Genomic DNA, 17,907 nt, shown 5'->3' with positions numbered 1-17,907 from the left:
AAAATATTATAATATATATTTATAAAATTATCATATATATATATATATATATATATATATATATATATATTATTATTACATTATTATCCTAATATATTATTATATTATATGCGATAAATTAGATGAATTGCAAATATGTCTAATGCGAAAATATTTTCAAGAATCGATAAATTTTCTATTAAATCGGAAAATAAATCCATTTTACTTTATTTATTATTTCAAATTGACTTAATATTCATCGAATATAAAAATTATAATATTAGTCACAAAATATTTTCTTTTTCTTCTTTCTTTTTTTTTTTTTTTTTTTTTATTCTATTAATATAATGAATCATATTAAATCACTTGTATCTTGAAACTATTCTCAATTGCTAGCAGATGGCGTTTTTCTTACGATAGCCATCTGTCAAAAATAACTGTTTATCTTTTTCACTTGCGAGTACAAAGTACAAAGAAGATGCACTAGTTTATAAATTCAAAAGATCTATTGTATATACATTTATATATAAATATATGTATTTATATAATATCGAATATATCAATAATGTTAAAATTTCGTATTATACATTCTCATAGATTTTTATCCAATTTTTGATTATTTTCATTGATAAATATAGTGTACTTATGTAAAAAAGTTTTTATCAAGATTTGGTGTATTGTTATTTAATCCAAGTATAATTGTAAATAAAATAATGGCATTTTCATTTCATATCGGCACTAAGTGGTATCACAATTTTCCAAAACTTGCCAAAGAATCAGGCTTTCATTTCAATACACATAAATCTAGAATTCATATAGATTGGAATCACATAGGTATGTTGATATATTTTTTTTCATAATACATTATATATATTCATTTATATAATTGTTAAGCTTATTAAGATTAATATTATTATTTCAGATTCTATTGACATAGACAGGGTGATAATTGAAAGAGACTTTATAATTGTAGATGAAAATATTAATAATGTAATAAATTATAACTTGAAAAATGAATACGATTTAAAAATATTAGATTCAAACTTTGTAAAAGTTTTTCGTCTTGCACAATTAGCAGTCGAATATTTGCTTTATTGTAAACAGTATTTAGATCAAAGTGTAATAATATTAAAGGACGAATTGAAATTAAAAATTGAAGACAATCATAAACTTAGAAAAGAAATTACGGCATTGGAAGAAATAATAAAGAATTTAAAAGATAAGGCTAAAGAAAGGAATAGAATGATTGAAACAAAAATTGGAGATTCTAATGGTGAAATACATAAAGTAATACATTTACAAATTATGTTAAATTTATAAATAATATATATTGCTAAACAAAGATATTATAAATTTTAATAAAATATATTCTTATATTTTTAGTGTCCACATTGTCCAAAATCATTTATTTCTATTACATTTGTTAAAGCTCATATAGCTCGCCGTCATCCATATACGACTGATTTATCTACAGAAATATCACCTGTACATGAACATTATAAAATTGAAACTGAAAAATTACATAATGAGATAAAATTGTTAAAGGAAAGACTTAATCAAACTGAGAAAGTTATAAAAAATGAATCTGATAAAATATCAAATGGTGTTAAAATAGACAATAAGGATAAAGAAAATGAAAGCGAAAATGATGATATTAGATATAATGTAAATAAATATGAATTAATTGAAAGACAACAAATAAAAAATAATGAAGAAATTAATGATTTGAAAAGTTTACTTTTAACTGAAATCAATGTTGGTTTGAGTGCTTTATTTCTATATTTTATATCTTTTAAATATCTTAATTCTATTTTAAAATCTATATTGTTTACAGAATTTGAGGCATAGAAATGAGAGTCCTTATAAAATACATGATAATGTACCTGAGATTAATGTTAAGTTATTAATAAGTCAACAAGAAAGAGAAATAGAGAGATTAAGAAATCAACTTCTTGAAAAGGTACGTAAACAAATAATATACTATAATTTCATGCATATTAATGAACTTTGTTATATTTTTTTTATAATATCATTTTCAGCTTACTCCTGATATAGAAAAAATGCATGATAAACTTAGAATGCAAGAGGATCATTGGAAATCCAAAATACAGCAAATGGAACATCAGCATCGTATAGATATAGAAAAAATAACTTCAGAATTAAAATTGACACAACAGGCAGCTGAATTTATAAAAACTGAATATGAATTTAAAGTTAATGCCCTAGAAAAACAATCTAAAGATCAATCAAGTATTTTAATAGAACAAAGTAAACAGCTAAGTTCATTGTCTCATGGTTTACAAAATTCACAAATACAAACGGATTTAAATAAATATTTTAATAATATAAAGACAAAAAATATTATCACACCAATGATAAAAGATGATAAAACCACACATTTTCAAAATACGGAAATTGCCGAAAATGGGGATGGAGACAAAATTCGTATTGAAAATACGAATAGTATGTTAAAACAGAAGTCCAGAGATGAATCAGTATTGTTAGTACCAAAAATTTCACAAAATTATAATGAAACTAAACATCCTGATAAAGTATTAAATAGTGTTGATTATAATGCACAAGAGAAAAGATTGAAAGAGCAATTTAAATCTACGGATAAAACTTCTAAAAAATTTGAAAGTTTTGATGTAGTTAAGGTATCTGAAATAAAAAATGAAAATCAGATAAATCATAAATCAAAACTTGTACAAAAACATTCCAAAAATCCTTTCATTAAGATACATTCAAATAGAGAAAGTTTTCCAAGTATTTTAAATGACAAGAATGAATCCACAGAGTCAAATTCAGAAAATGTTGATTCTAAAATAAGTAAAATTAATGTAGAAAATCATAAAATATCAAAAAATTTTCTTGATGTTGAAGTCGGCATAAATTCTGTAACATCAAGTTATACTACAACAGAATCAGAAACAGGAAGTGATTCTGAAGTTGTCAGTGTTAAAAAAAACAATGTATTGTCAAATAAAAATGAAGTAATATCTTCTTTACTTAAATCTACAGAGACCTCTCAAAATAATAGTTTCTTTCCTGAAAAATTAAAAAAGGATATACTAGAAACATTCCAGAAAAAATTACGTGATTTAGGAATAGATCCAGAATGGAATGAAATACCTCAAATATCGTATAAACAAAAAATGAAGATTATTCGACATCATCAAAGTATATATTCTAAGGTAAATTTAAAATTATATAATGTTATTTTTAAATAAAAAGTATTCTTGTTTACCAAATGTAAGGTTTATTTATATTACAGAAATTTCTTAAATATAATGAAGTAAAACATAACATACTTAAAGAAGTTCTTCATAGAATTTCTATTAAAAATAGTACATCACATCAATCTAAATCAGTTAAAAGATCACCATTAGATAAACTTGTAACTAATGTAAAATCTAAAGCTATGAAAACTTTTAGCATACCAAAAAGCTCTTGTAAGTATATATATATATATATATATATTTATATTTATTTATAATTAAAATAATTAAATCTCTTTCTTATAATGGTCAGATATATCACCAAAAAAATTCAAAACGAATTTAGAAGATGAAGAATTAAAAAGTTTAAATGCACATGATACATATAAAATTCCAAGAAAGCCTTCAATTGTACCAAAAGAAAATGAGTACATATCAAAAAATGTTGATGAAAAAGAAAACAATGAAATTAATGAAAATGATACGTTTCCAAAGTTTCTAAATTCACAGAAACGTTCAAATTCTATGTTAGATTTGCATACAAATGACAAAAATCAAACACAAGAAACTTCTTCAAACATAATACAATTTATGAATGGGGAACTTCGGAAGACATCTACTCCAAAGCAAAATGACTCAATTAGTTTGTTGAAACGACAAGAAGTAACACAAAGTTTTATTATTTCACCAAAACATAATAAAGGTTCTTTAAAATCTACAACATTTACAGTAGGTAATTCAATAAAAAAGAAAGTACTTTTTAATCTAAAGGATAAGAAAGACAATGAATTATCGTCTTCATCTCAACAGACAGAACTAAATGATAGTGATTGGAATATTTCAAGGTATTATATTATGATAGATATAATTATCAACAAATACACTTTGCTATAATGTTTATCTTTATTTTTATTGAAAGTATTTCTGATGAAAAAACACAGCTTCAAAAACGGAAGTCTCCTAGTTCTGATAATATTGTATTAAAGACTACACAAGCTGAAAAAATAGCAGAAATTTCAAAAAAAATAGAAAAGCAGGTAACCTATGAATAATCCTACTACATATAATTGAATGTATTTTATAAATTTTTTCTGAAGATTTATTCAAACTGTATATATGTATATATATATATATATTTTTTTTAGCTACTTATATCTCGAAAAAAACCTATAGGATCTATTGAAGCAATGTTTCCTTCGGCTTCTATTTTTGAAAATAATAAAAAGGACGAGACTCAAGATAATAAAAGTGCACAATATCCTTATTTAAGTTCGATTAGTATTAGTACTTCAAGTTTAGAAAATTTGAGTCCAAAATTGGCAGTAAATTCTAAAGTTAATGGTATAAAATTTCCATTGCCAACACCGAGAAATTTACAAAAGAAAGAATTTAATTCTATTGAATCACAAAAGACATTACCCATTACTAATGATACTAACCTAGAAGCGGATATAGATGATATTTTACAAACGGAATGAAAACATTATTGTATGATACATTCAGTTAGTTAATATTATAGCCTGTATTATTTTGATTTATTATTTATTAATGACTCATAAAATATTAATTATTATTTCTATATTCAACAAATCAAAACAATTGTAAATGTTATATTTATATATATTTACGTACAATTACATTTTTATTGAATCTACATCAAGTTATATATATATATATATTTTTTTAAATACTATATAGAAAAATAACTGTACTATTTGACTTAATAGGCTATATTTTATTCTTAACATATAACGGGTAATATTTAAGGATATTCATCACCTCTCGGAAGCACAAAGTGTATGAGTCTTCAGTAGTAAGTTTATGAACTATAATCATGAACGAGGAACACTCTGTTACGTGTTTATCATGTCGATGTATAAATTTTTATAGGTTATATCTCTCTTAAACAATAACAACCTGATTAGTGTATAGTAAACAGTTTAGAAAGTATTTTTTAATTACTTATATTTATATCCTTTGATGATGATGTGCCTGTCGTTATGATCTGTGCTAGATAAGATACATATATACAACAAATAATAAATATAATTGATAACTACAATAATTGTAACATAAATTTGCAAGAATACAAATAAGATTTTGTCAAATATTTTGTATAAAATAATAATCGATGATTATATAATTAACGATGATTTCTTAATTATTTAAACAATGTACAATGTTACACGACGTACGACGAGATAATATTTAAACACTAGTATATTTCCTTACCCATGATATAACTCCCAAGATACACAATGAGTACTGTTTTAGCTTGTAAATCTCCATATACAACAATCTCTACGTGATTGGATCTGGATCGACCTTATATGCGATATATCGAAATCTAAAATTATATATCGATGTATTAACGCCGATATATATATATCATATGACAATGTTACAACGCAAACATTAACCTAACAAATGCCTGGCTACATATCTTAATATGTTGTTCAAAATGTTTTCTTTTCATATCGAATTAGACATTAAAGTATTCACATTTTTTACATTCCTAATCATACTTTTATATGATAAATATAATTCAATATTATTCTATAATTCGATGATTATTACTCGATTATTTTATTACATAGAAGTCATAAACATTAACAAATGTAAGAATTCAATTTAATCTACCTTACAGGCTCGTCAGAAATAATTGCTATCTAACTTGATAATATTATTAATACGTAAAAATGTTCAAATATAATTTATACAGTTTTTATCATTGTTCTAAAGAAGAAACAAAGAATTAGTATTATTTTTCTTGGTGTTTGATAAAATTAGAATTATTACAATAATAACTTCTATAGCGCTTCAACTTAACGTCATATTAGGAATAATAAATAATCGATGGATGATTTATTTCTACGATTATAATATTTAAACAATAACATCTACGTTTAAACATTACAAAGATCGTAACGCTCGAGAAATAAATAATTTTGATTTAAAATATCAATACTTCAAAATTTTAATCTCGGTGTTGTTGGCCTTGTGCAATATAAACATAATCGGTCCTTCGATTAACTTTGACGATTCGCGATTTAGTTTTCTTTTGAACTTCGACCAGTGCACATCGATACTCTCTCTTTCTAATCGCGGGAACTTAAAAATTAATACATTCGGTAATTTTTCAATTATTTAAACAATTTTTAATGTACGTGTAGTACAATACACCAATGTTTAAACAATAGTTCATTCGTTTAAATATTAAAAAGACGGAAAAATGTGAGAAACTTAAAATAATTTTAAAATAAAATACCTACACTTAAAATTTTAAACTCGCGGTTGTTTGCCTTGTGCAATATAAACATAAACGATACTTCGATTAACTTTGATGATTCGCGAGTTAGTTTTCTTTTGCACTCCGACCAGTGCACATCAATACACTCTATTTCTAATCGGTAAAACTTATAAATCAATAATTTCGGTAATTTTTCAATTATTTAAACGATTTCCAATGTACATGGAGTACAATAAAGTAATATTTAACCAATAGTACATTCGTTTAAACATAACAAAAATCCAAACTCGTGAGAAATAAATAATTTTAATTAAAAATATCAATACTTCCAAATTTTAATCACGGTGTTGTTGGCCTTGTGCAATATAAACATAAACGATCCTTCGATTAACTTTGACGATTCGCGAGTTAGTTTTCTTTTGCACTCCGTCCAGTGCACATCAATACACTCTATTTCTAATCGGGAAAATTTATAAATCAATAATTTCGGTAATTTTTCAATTATTTAAACAATATTTAATCTACGCGGAGTATAATAAAGTAATATTTAATCAATAGTACATTCGGTTAAACATTCCAAAGATCTAAACGCTCCGGAAATAAAATAATTTTAATATAAAATATCAGTACTTCAAAATTTTAATCCCGGTGTTGTTTATGCCTTATGCAATATAAACTTAAACGGTTCTTCTATTAACTTTGACGATTCGCGAGTTAGTTTTCTTTTGCACTTCGACGAGTGTACATCGGGACTCTCTATTTCTAATCGCGATAACTTATAAATTAATACTTTCGGTAATGTTACAATTATTTAAACATTTTATAATATACATGGACTACAATAAAATAATATTTAAACAATAGCACATTTGTTTAAACATTAAAATAACGGAAATGATTGAGTTATCATAAATAATTTAAATATAAAGAACCAATACTTCAAAATTTTATTCTCGGGATTGTTTTTCTTTTTTCTTATTTAATTATATTCTCTTTGTATTGACTTGGATGGTTACCGGATCAGTTCGCCTTTGTCCTTTGACGAGTAATCATCGTAAGTCTCGCTGGATGTCTTTGCTGTAATTATCAACGTATATTTACGATAAGTATGTTTTTATACCTCATGTTTCTTCAATAATTTATACAGTTTCTTATTATAACAGTGATTGTAATAATTTTGTTTTTATTTTTTTGTTTTAGAATATCATTGTAATCGCTCGCGAATCAATGGTATAATCGAATATTTGTATCGCTGAAATAAGAATATCGCGAAACAGTGTTTGTTCGTTCGGGTTTCGCGATTTATACAAGTGTATTTGCATCGATTGCGTGCAATGCAATCGTTAGAGTCAGTGTTTCTTTTCAAAGTGTTTTGCTTTTTTATCAGTCGCACAGACTGTTTATTTATAAAAGACAGTAGAGTTTCGTGAAGTAAATTCAGTGAACGTTCGTTAAAAAATGTTTATCACGTAATAGAGTCAGTGCATCATTGAAGAGGATCTTGATCAACTTCGATGTCGACCTATCTAATTTTAAATAATCATCCACCCTCAATTAACTGCTGATGAGTGTTTTGGAGTATTTTGGAGCCATCGCAGAACTTCTTAAGTAGTAAGTGAATTTTTAAGTTCCTCTGATCACTTAATCATGTCGAAGGTCCGAATCGGCACGAGTGATTGGTTGTAATTAATTAGTAGAAAAACATTGAGTGATCACGAGTAAATTTCTTTGGAGATTTACTCGTGAATGATTTTTTATTTTTTGATTTATTTATTAGATCAGGATAGGGTCTTTTTGTTAAAACGCGTTTATAATTATTTCAAATTTTCAATATATTAATTTATTTTTAAATATTTTGCTCGCGTGGAAATATCAAAGAATCGTTATTCATGAGTTTTAATAAAATATGAACAAGAAGATATTTGCGATGGATAGTCTCTGGATTACAAACGATTGATTTCTTTATAATAATTAAAACTATCGTTTGTAAGAAAAGAGCGTTCAAGGATTTGCTTCATATTTTTAAGTAACAATGTATTAAATATTTAATCAATTTGAATTGATAAAAGAAAAGTCTCGATAGAGATTTATTGCTTTTGAAAGAAAAAAATCGAGTAGAATAATTGCTAAAAAACAAAGGGACTTGTAAAGTCATAGTCCGTAGTCCTAGATGTTAAATTAATTAATTTTTAACTCAGGATTTTCATCAATTAATATACTAATTTTAATTTCTCCTACGCTGCGAAAAAGTATCTTTCGAAAAGATAATAATACATTTTCAGATACGTTAGGATTGTATTAGGGTTTTCTTTCATATCTTAGAATTTGGAATTAAATTTTGTCGTTACAGTTTTAGGGTGATAATCGATTAGGTTGGATTACGAAGCAAAGAAGAGGCTATATGCCGAAGAGGCTCCCACAACATGTGACTCAAGAGAATAACTATTAGGCTATTGAGTTATTTCCGAAGGTTCATTAGAAACTTTCGAGAATGGCTCTTAGTTGTATTTTAATTTTATCATGTTGTCTTTTATGGTGATATAATATGAATTATGGTGAATATAAATTCTCTTATGGTGATGTGTGTAGGGGTATAGATTTAAAAAACTCAGACGAAATAACATTCCGTAAATAATATTTCCACATTGCCACGCATACGCTTATAGGATTATTTCATATTTTATGCATTTTTAATATTAAACTCGAGACGTAAATTTTACACATTTTCTCTTTTTTAAAATTCAATTGAATTTATAATTCCAGTTTAATAAAATTAAATTTTATGTTATAGTCGAGTGATAAATTTCGCATATTTTTTCTATTCTAAAGTTCAATTCAATTCATAATTTTATTTTAATAAAATCGAGTTCTATATTAAAATCATACATCTATGAAATGTACAAGTAATTTAATATTTCTTTCAGAGAAAATAATATTTCTTTATTTCAGAGTTCAGCATATTTCATTTTTTTTTTTTTTTTAATTAATCTTTTATTTTTCTTATGTTTAATTAAATTAAATTCATAATTTTATCGTACGTATAATTAATATACATATGTACATATTCTTTTTTCTTTTCTTTTTTCTTTTCAGCTAGTTCCAGGTCGTGGGAGCGCCAACACGGGAAGGAATAATTAATAAGGAAGATTATCTTAATATTTAAACAATGTATGATACACGTAAAATATAATTAATTAATATTTAAACAATAGGATTTTCTTAACAACGTTATAAAAATAATATATATGTAATATCATATATTATCGAGTAATAAATATAATAATATTTCTTTCAGAGAGAATAATATTTCTTTAGGTCAGTGTTCTATATATTCTATTTTTTTTTGTTAATTAATCTTTTATTTTTGTTATGTTTAATTAAATTAAATTTATAATTTTATCGTACGTATAATTAATATACATATGTACATATTCTTTTTTCTTTTCTTTTTTCTTTTCAGCTAGTTCCAGGTCGTGGGATCGCCAACACGGGAAGGAATAATTAATAAAGAAGATTATTTTAATATTTAAACAATGTATGATACACGTAAATTATAATTTTAATATTTAAACAACAGGATATTCTTAACAACGTTATAAAGATCATATACATGTACTACTATATATTATTTATTAATAGATATACTATCGATTTAAAATTGAAACGCACAAAAAATTCTTCACTGTCATTACTATTTATTCTAATTTACTCTCATTAATTATCCTTTATATATCTCGGGTGGGACCCCATGGGATGGGCCCATGGGTGAGGGTCTCTGTGGGGGTTGCTGTTTCAACATCATATAGAGCTGCTTCTATTCTCTTATCTATCTGCGGCTCTCTTTTTTAAGTCATATTTTTCTTGTTTTTATTTTCTATGTCATTAATGCACTCTTATTAATTATGATTTATAGTCTCGGGTGGGACCCATGGGAGGGGCCCATGGGTGAGGGCCTCTGTGCGGGTTGCTGTCTCAGCATCGTGTGGAGTTATTTCTCTTTTCTTCTCTTTCTGGGGCTCTTTTTTCGTTCTCCGGCTCTCTTTACATTCTCCGGCACTCTTTTTGTTCTCCGGCTCTCTTTTCTATCTCATATTATTATATTTCAATTATGTTTTCAATTATGTTATCATTATGTTATTTCCTTTTAATAGTATTTTCTTAATATTTATTTATATTGTTTCTTTTTATTTATATTTTTAATTATGTTCTTAATTATGTTTTTAATATATTATTATTAATTATGATTTATAGGTTTTAGATAGGATCCATGGAATGGTGCTGTATGCTGTTTCAGCATCGTGCAGAGCTGCTCTTTTTTTGTTTCTTTCTCTAGCTTTCTTATTTATTTATATATGTTTATTTTCTATTTTATTTATTTTTTATTACATTTATTTTCTATTTATAATCCATGTATATATTATGTTTTATTTTATATATTTTTTTGCTTTCTCTTATTTTCTCCTTAGCTTCTTTTTTTTCAGCATAGATCATCGAGGGATAGGTTCATCTGCGGTCGGATGATTCGTCGTATGGCAGGATTCATCATCGATTTCTACGCGAATACGGGAAGGGTAGGAAGAACACTGGCGCGCGTGTCGGCGGGCACAGGCGTGGGTGTTCTCGGGCGCGATTAAACTTCGTTTGATTGTTCGTATCGAAAACGCGAATTTAGAGTAGAGTCATCGTTTTTCTAACACTTGCGTGGGTGTTCGGGCGCGATTACAGGTCCTACCGTGGACTTCGTTTGATTTCTTTAAAATTTCGATGGGGGTACTTCGCGAATTTCGGCTTAACAGTAGAATCTACGTAATTATAACACACACGTGAGTGTCGCGACGCGATTAGTATTTCTAAGGAGTGCGCTTTGATTGTTCGAAATTCGGAAAGCACGAATTCGGATGTGCTTAATAATCCGTTATGTCTGAAGTGGACGGTGCAAATGGTGGAGCTATCTGTAAGAGGTGTGTTGTAGCTAAGCTACGCATACCCTGTTAGTTAAGAAGCCAGTGCATTGAAGCGGAAAGGTATCGCGGATCGGTATCGCGGAACGCGGATTTTAGAGTAGAGTCACCGTTAGCCCGTGGGTCTTCACATGCAGCAACCTCCACGTGGTGAGACCTGGGTCGTTAATACTTGCAAAGTCTAATTATAAATTTTATAACGCAAGTATTATCGAGCGAATGGCTGCATACTGTATTACTTTTCTAATATTTTTTCAATCTAATTCCAACTAAACATTAACTTATTTCCATTTTATATAGTTAATAATACTTCGAAAGAAGAAATATAACAAAATTTATTGTACAATAATTTCATACGGAACGACAAGGAAATTTATCTATCACAATTTTATGTCCGTTGTCATTTCTATTTATTCTTATTTACTCTCACTAATTATCCTTTACATATCTCGATTAAACGATTAAACGATTAAACTTCGTTTGATTGCTCGTGACTTCTCGGAAACGCGGATTATAGAGTAAAGTTATCGTTATTCTAACACTCCGTTAGTCTCCTGATGCAGCAACTTCTACGTGATGAAATCTCATTATTTACGATATATCATATCTAGATCATATAACGCAAGTACTACCGAGTAAATGGCTGGATATTTTATTGAGTTTCGAAAATTTTTTGCCTCTAATTCTAACTGAACATTAAAATACTTAAATTTAAATAATTAATTATATTTCAGTAAATAAATAGATTTGTTATAGTAGAATTTTAAAAGAATTTTGTAGGAAAACGTATTGAAAAATTTTCTCATCTTTATTATTCTTACTTATTCTTATTTATTTTCATTATTATTATTGATTTTATTTATTGTTATTGTATTCTTACCTTTTGCTAAAATTAAGTATTCTAAGAGCGAAATCCGATGAACAACCTTAATCAGATCTTAAGTCTAATTGTAATGTAGTTTCTATGAATTTTTTATAGATGGCATTATAAGCTTTTTCCAAGGTGTTAAATATCTTTGAGACCTCCTGGCGACAGCGTAAACATTTACTATAAATTCGTATCTCTCCAAGTAGTTCTATGTGTTATGTGTTTGTTTTTTTTAATCTCATTAAAGTTTGTTTATTAAATTATTTCTGTCATTATTTTAATAATGGCAGAAGCATCTAATTCAAAATCTGTAAATGATCCTCAGTATTATAAAAATGAATCAACCAATTACATAGCTGGTGTGCATTTCTACCATTATAGGTTAAATAGATTCAAATTTTCAAATAACTATTCTCTTTATCAATTGTTGAGAATTAAATGATATTTTTTATTTTTAAAATTGCAGTTAATATATATTATTTTATAATTATAGAAATTCGACAAATGATGCATGGATTTGGTGATTGTAGTGAACCATTAATAGAATCCGCAAAAATAATAGAAGATATTGTATTGCATCAAATGAGAGGAATTGTTAAAAAAGCATGTGAAGTTGCTGAAAGACGAGGAATATTGAAAAAGTCTAATGTTGTAACAGCGGAAGATTTTATGTTTTTGTTACGTAAAGATAAAATTAAGCTACAGCGATTGCTTAAATATTTAGGTATACTATAATAATAATTATTTATACATGATAATTTAAATGTTACTTAATTGAAATTTTTTGAAATTTTGTAGAATTGAAACAGTTCAAAGCTTCTGTCAATAAAGTTTTGAAAAGTGATGATCCAGAGGATATAGTAGATAATGAACAATTACAAAATAATAAACCGAAGGGTCCATATCATGAATTTCTTAATACCATTGACAATACTGGAGAACTTTTTGAAAATAAATCTGTTATAGATGAAATAAAATTAAACAGATGCATTCGTGCTGAGATGATTACACGTTCAATGGATGAAGCCCGTTACATTAAATTTAGTAATGCGCGTAATGCATCATTTGCAAATAAGAATCGTCATAAATTTAGTGACTGGATTTGTACAGATGGTAATTTTTCTCCGTAATATTAACGCATTAAAAAATATAAATATATAATACAATCATATCTTAATACAATTGGTAAAATTTGTAGGTAACATAACAATATCCAAGGAAGGTTATGTGATTTTAGGATATTTAGCATATGAAACAGTTGCACAAATTATTGATCTTGTTTTCTTAGTGCGCCAAGATCAAACTAAAATATATGGAGATGCCATAGATCGTCTTAAACTAAGTTATGTTAATCCATATACATATAAGCCGTATTATCATGGAAAGGTTTGTGATATATAATTAATTTATAAGTTTTTAAAAATGATTATTATATATATGCATGTAAGAATATATAAAATATTTGAAACCGTATATATTTTTAGGGTGCTGCAACTAAACCAATAACTCCAGCTGAAATAACTGAAGCTCTTAGACGATTCTGGTCACCACAGTTAGATATAACAGGACCATTTAATCGTTGGTCAGTGCGTCCACCTCATTTGAAATTCCTTTCTTGTTAAACTTATACTAAGTGAGGTAAGATTTTTAAAAAATTATTATGTATTCTTTTTTACAATAAAAGCCATAATATTTTATAATAAAGAAATGACATTAGTAGATAATATTTGTATTAAAATTGACTTGTATTTATTGACTTTGACTTTTGTTTTCTGTACATATTATGTTTTTTTTTTCTCCCCAGATAGTAAACCTATATAAGATCACATTTCACATTTTTGCATTAATAAGTCATTTTTTTATAAATTTTACAACTTAATAATCTGTTAATTATTTTTAAAAAATAAAATAATATTAATATTACATTAAAAAAATGATACATTGGCATTCATTGTACTTTTTATGAAATAATCGATTTCCTACTAATTTACTACACATTTATGATATATTATAATATATATATTATTTGTATATTCCATTCTAAAACTAAATTAAAAATTAATAGATAATATAATTACATACCAACAAAATTAATATCTACATAATTGCTCTATTCTGCTAACTTTCTTTTTAATGACTGCTTTCTCCATTCATGAATTCACGCATATACTAATTTTATTTCTGTATCATGGGGATAGTAGTGTTGATACCCTGGCTTTTCCTTCGGCACCACCAGTAATACATGTTCCAGATTGATTAGCACTGGACCAATCACAACATAATGTTCCTTTATGTCCACCAAGTTCTAAAACTTTTGTTTGCATACCAGGGGGCATCTATACATACAATATTTTTAGAAATCCAAAATTTATATATTCATATCTATAATAAGTACAATAGTTTGTATGGTTTTTCTTTTGCTTACTTTATATATGTTACCTCCATTTTGTGTACAAAGTAACATATAATTTCCACTTTGATCAAATGTAAATAATTTCCCATGGAAAGCAGTTTTTTCAATTTTAATTTTAGTTTCCCACAAGATTTTTCCTGAGTGGTTTAAGCTTCTTTGGCATAATTTCCCATCTTCACTTCGAGCACAAATATTTGTAAAATCATTTATCAATTCTATATCAATTACCGGACTCGAATGAGAACCAAGATTATCTATTATTTCATTTCGCCTCAAATCATGTATCAGTATATTGCCGTTTGACATTCCTGTGATAAGCAGTTGACCATTGTGATTAAATGCAGAACACAAAGCAACTACATTTTGTTCTGTAGGTAAAATTCTTTCTAATTTCGTCGACTTTATATCATATAAAAGTAATTTGCTTTCTGTAGGATCTGATACTGAGCATACAAATGTAGAATCGGTTGGATTACAAAGTAAAGTAATAATCCGTGATCCTTCATGTTGTATTTCCCAAAGTGTTTTACAATCACGCGTTTCGTGTAATTGAATTAGTCCGTTATTGTCGCCATGTAAAAAGAAACGTTCATTTTTGGATATCCAATCTAATGCAGTTATAGCCTTATTTGCGTTTGTCATAGGTGAATTAAATGTCGTAACAGTTCTAATAAAGAAATTCAAAGAAAAAAAATATAAACGATTTTATGAATTTTAATATATCGTAAAATTTATATTATAAACGAATATACGAAAAATATATACTTTGGCGATGGAATTGGTGTCCATACTTTGATAACGCCATCAGCATCACCCGTTGCTACATATGAACCACTTGCATTGCTTTTACATTGAATAATGGATGTTTTATGTTCTGTATATTCCTCCTGAAAAATTTGTTCATAAGGCATTTGTAATAATTGTGATACGTGTCTTCAAATAAATTATTTAATGTTCATGAACATTAATTAACCTGACTTAAAAGGATATAAGTTGACTCGATCTTTTCTTTTGTTTTTCTGTCGACAGTAGTATCAATAGATGAATCTCTTTTTCTAGTACTTGTTAATCGAGAATCACAACTCATACTTCTTTTAGCAACCGCTTCAGTTTTTGCAACTGAATTCAGTCTTCCTTTAGTATTTGTCCTTTTTGTAGATGCTATATCAGATTCTGTATGTTTCTTAATATTTGTTGCAGATTTTCTACTTAAAATTGGACTTGAACCACCGCCTATATTCTTTATTAAACTTCTCAATGTTTTAGGATTTTCCATTAAAGGAGATTCCCTAAACAAAAAATAATGTAGATGTATAATTTAATTATTTAATACGTTATATAGAAGTACAATACATACTGAGCAATGATATAAAAGTCATCCATAATTGGTGGATATTGTGGTACTGGTCCTGGATTTACATCAGCGATTGTTTCTATTTTAATAGGTTCATTTAATTTTTGTCTTAGGGCTTCATTCTCCTCTTGTAAACGTTTCAACTTATTCGTATCTTCATCTATTGTTAATAATGTTGGTTGTGGCATACACTATAAAAGTTTAGTTCATTGGAGATATAACATTTCATTATGTTAATCCATTTCATATTTATAATTAAAACTTGAAATTTACCTACTTGAAAAATAGTTGCAAGAAAATTATGTAAAGAAACCAACATAGTATCTTGCCATTGTCTGGTAAAATGTACCGAATATGTTGGATTATCTTCAGGATTTTTTACAAATGGTAATGCTGCAAGATTATAATTAAAAGAAAATATATATATATATATATATTTTTTTTTTATATATTCATTATGTTAGATTATCTTCAGGATTTTTTTTTACAAATGATAATGCTGCGAGATTATAATTAAAAAAAATATATATATATTTTGTATATTTCATAACTAAAATATATCATACCAAACCATTCTTTCCATTCAGAATGTCCTTGTAATTCCGGTGCCATTTTAGTAAAAAATTCTTGAATACGATCTTGTTTATTATTTACAGCTGCATTTACTAGATACATTTTTAAAACAGCATTCTCTAATTTTTTTATAGCCGGAGTAAAATGATTTTCTAAACGGGAAAACATTCTAATATCTAAATGACCCCATAATTCTCTCAGAGATAATAAATCATATGTATATATGTATTGCATCAATTGATCAACAATTTTATCAACCTAGTGAAAAAAAGAAAAAAGAAATGAATGATCAATAAAAAGTTATTAAACTTGCATTCACATTAATCATAAACAATTTCTTTTAACATAAATTGAAAAAGTAACGAAGGGGTTATGTATTGAAAATGATTGTTTTGAAGCTGCATTTAAAATCTAACTGATTAAAGTGATATAAATGGTTATAAATCAATCGCATATTAAATAATGAATCCTATATATGTCAAACAAATAAATATATAAACATCTTTTTTCAATAATGCTGCATACAAAGTAAATATTGTTGTTGCACTCTTTATTTTCTTCATATCTTATATTGCGATATTCTCACCCTGAAACCTTTTTCTTTCTCGGTCTTTAAATCGTTGTCGAAGGCTTTCAGAGTTTGACTAAATCCTCGAAATAATAAATACTCCTTGACCAGCTCATCAACATACTGAATATGAGACATTTTCCCTCCAAATTCGTAGTAACATTCAATCTTTCCTTCAATTGACAGCACTGCGTTGTCATCCTTCGGCCATTTTGAATTCTAACGTAGCCATATTGTTTTCTTAATGAACGTAAACGAAGCGCGAACGAAATGAAAACAATTTTATTATTAATCATATATATTCATAAGTAATTTTAATATCGATTGATATTTAATATGACATATGTATTTACATAAATAAACATGTATCCTATAATAGAATTAACGATTATAATTTTTTTTATATATGTATTTTATGTTCTATAGTGAATTTCATATATTTGTATGTACGGAATTAAAGAATGTCGTCCAATCATATCTTTGAACGTAAGAAAAAAGATGGAAGCGTAATTTATTGTCACAAAAGTTAAGAGACATTACAAAAATTAATTTTTAATTATTCAAAATGATCTAATATAGTTACAGTGAAGAAAATATTGTGATAAATTTTGAATAGCATGAAACAAATGTTTATTGTAAATGTTACTAATTGTTTATTCAAAATGTTGTTTAATTAATCTTTAATTGGATAATTAAAAAAAAAAACAATATGAAAGTAGAAAG

At 26.6% G+C, this 17,907-nt stretch overlaps 3 protein-coding genes across 5 annotated transcripts; 2 read left to right on the top strand and 1 right to left on the bottom strand.

The window, feature by feature from the left end:
• The first annotated feature begins 118 nt into the window (after positions 1 to 118).
• LOC124431781 (zinc finger protein Dzip1) lies at positions 119 to 4,810 on the top strand. Its single transcript, XM_046980059.1, has 9 exons — positions 119 to 813; positions 902 to 1,266; positions 1,363 to 1,734; positions 1,814 to 1,939; positions 2,019 to 3,173; positions 3,254 to 3,431; positions 3,511 to 4,042; positions 4,117 to 4,234; positions 4,343 to 4,810. The coding sequence occupies exons 1-9, from the start codon at positions 693 to 695 to the stop codon at positions 4,673 to 4,675; spliced, it is 3,300 nt and encodes a 1,099-aa protein (XP_046836015.1). The 5' UTR covers positions 119 to 692; the 3' UTR covers positions 4,676 to 4,810.
• Positions 4,811 to 12,338: 7,528 nt separating this feature from the next.
• Positions 12,339 to 16,024, top strand: LOC124431657 (transcription initiation protein SPT3 homolog). 2 transcript variants are annotated; one of them, XM_046979807.1, is made up of 6 exons: positions 12,339 to 12,635; positions 12,770 to 13,000; positions 13,075 to 13,389; positions 13,475 to 13,662; positions 13,761 to 13,914; positions 15,890 to 16,024. In XM_046979807.1, the coding sequence occupies exons 1-5, from the start codon at positions 12,560 to 12,562 to the stop codon at positions 13,896 to 13,898; spliced, it is 948 nt and encodes a 315-aa protein (XP_046835763.1). In that variant the 5' UTR covers positions 12,339 to 12,559; the 3' UTR covers positions 13,899 to 13,914; positions 15,890 to 16,024. The 2 variants fall into 2 exon arrangements, with proteins under 2 accessions (XP_046835763.1, XP_046835764.1); XM_046979808.1 differs by having other exon boundaries at positions 12,479 to 12,657.
• LOC124431656 (WD repeat-containing protein 91) lies at positions 14,003 to 17,783 on the bottom strand. 2 transcript variants are annotated; one of them, XM_046979805.1, is made up of 8 exons: positions 17,203 to 17,783; positions 16,610 to 16,874; positions 16,321 to 16,436; positions 16,047 to 16,234; positions 15,663 to 15,978; positions 15,455 to 15,576; positions 14,702 to 15,356; positions 14,003 to 14,612 (listed from the first exon to the last, which is right to left on the bottom strand). In XM_046979805.1, exons 1-8 carry the CDS (start codon positions 17,320 to 17,322, stop codon positions 14,463 to 14,465), a joined length of 1,932 nt encoding a protein of 643 aa, XP_046835761.1. In that variant the 5' UTR covers positions 17,323 to 17,783; the 3' UTR covers positions 14,003 to 14,462. The 2 variants fall into 2 exon arrangements, with proteins under 2 accessions (XP_046835761.1, XP_046835762.1); XM_046979806.1 differs by having other exon boundaries at positions 17,142 to 17,343.
• Positions 17,784 to 17,907: the final 124 nt, after the last annotated feature.

This window comes from Vespa crabro, chromosome 22 (assembly GCF_910589235.1).
Source record: "Vespa crabro chromosome 22, iyVesCrab1.2, whole genome shotgun sequence".
Taxonomy (NCBI): domain Eukaryota; kingdom Metazoa; phylum Arthropoda; class Insecta; order Hymenoptera; family Vespidae; genus Vespa; species Vespa crabro.
Note: the sequence above shows the minus strand (reverse complement) of the source record. Positions and strands in the feature narration are given on the sequence as shown.

Bases quoted from the DNA above. Each gene is read 5' to 3' on its own strand.
- LOC124431657 (XM_046979807.1), top strand. From the start codon at position 12,560: ATGGCAGAAGCATCTAATTCAAAATCTGTAAATGATCCTCAGTATTAT. The intron at 13,001-13,074 runs GTATACTATAAT...GAAATTTTGTAG, and splicing joins GCGATTGCTTAAATATTTAG to AATTGAAACAGTTCAAAGCT. The intron at 13,390-13,474 runs GTAATTTTTCTC...TAAAATTTGTAG, and splicing joins TGACTGGATTTGTACAGATG to GTAACATAACAATATCCAAG.
- LOC124431656 (XM_046979805.1), bottom strand. From the start codon at position 17,322: ATGTCTCATATTCAGTATGTTGATGAGCTGGTCAAGGAGTATTTATTA. The intron at 16,235-16,320 runs GTAGGTAAATTT...AAACTTTTATAG, and splicing joins TTCTTGCAACTATTTTTCAA to TGTATGCCACAACCAACATT. The intron at 15,577-15,662 runs GTTAATTAATGT...CAAATTTTTCAG, and splicing joins CTTATATCCTTTTAAGTCAG to GAGGAATATACAGAACATAA.
- LOC124431781 (XM_046980059.1), top strand. From the start codon at position 693: ATGGCATTTTCATTTCATATCGGCACTAAGTGGTATCACAATTTTCCA. The intron at 3,432-3,510 runs GTAAGTATATAT...TATAATGGTCAG, and splicing joins TAGCATACCAAAAAGCTCTT to ATATATCACCAAAAAAATTC. The intron at 4,235-4,342 runs GTAACCTATGAA...TATTTTTTTTAG, and splicing joins CAAAAAAAATAGAAAAGCAG to CTACTTATATCTCGAAAAAA.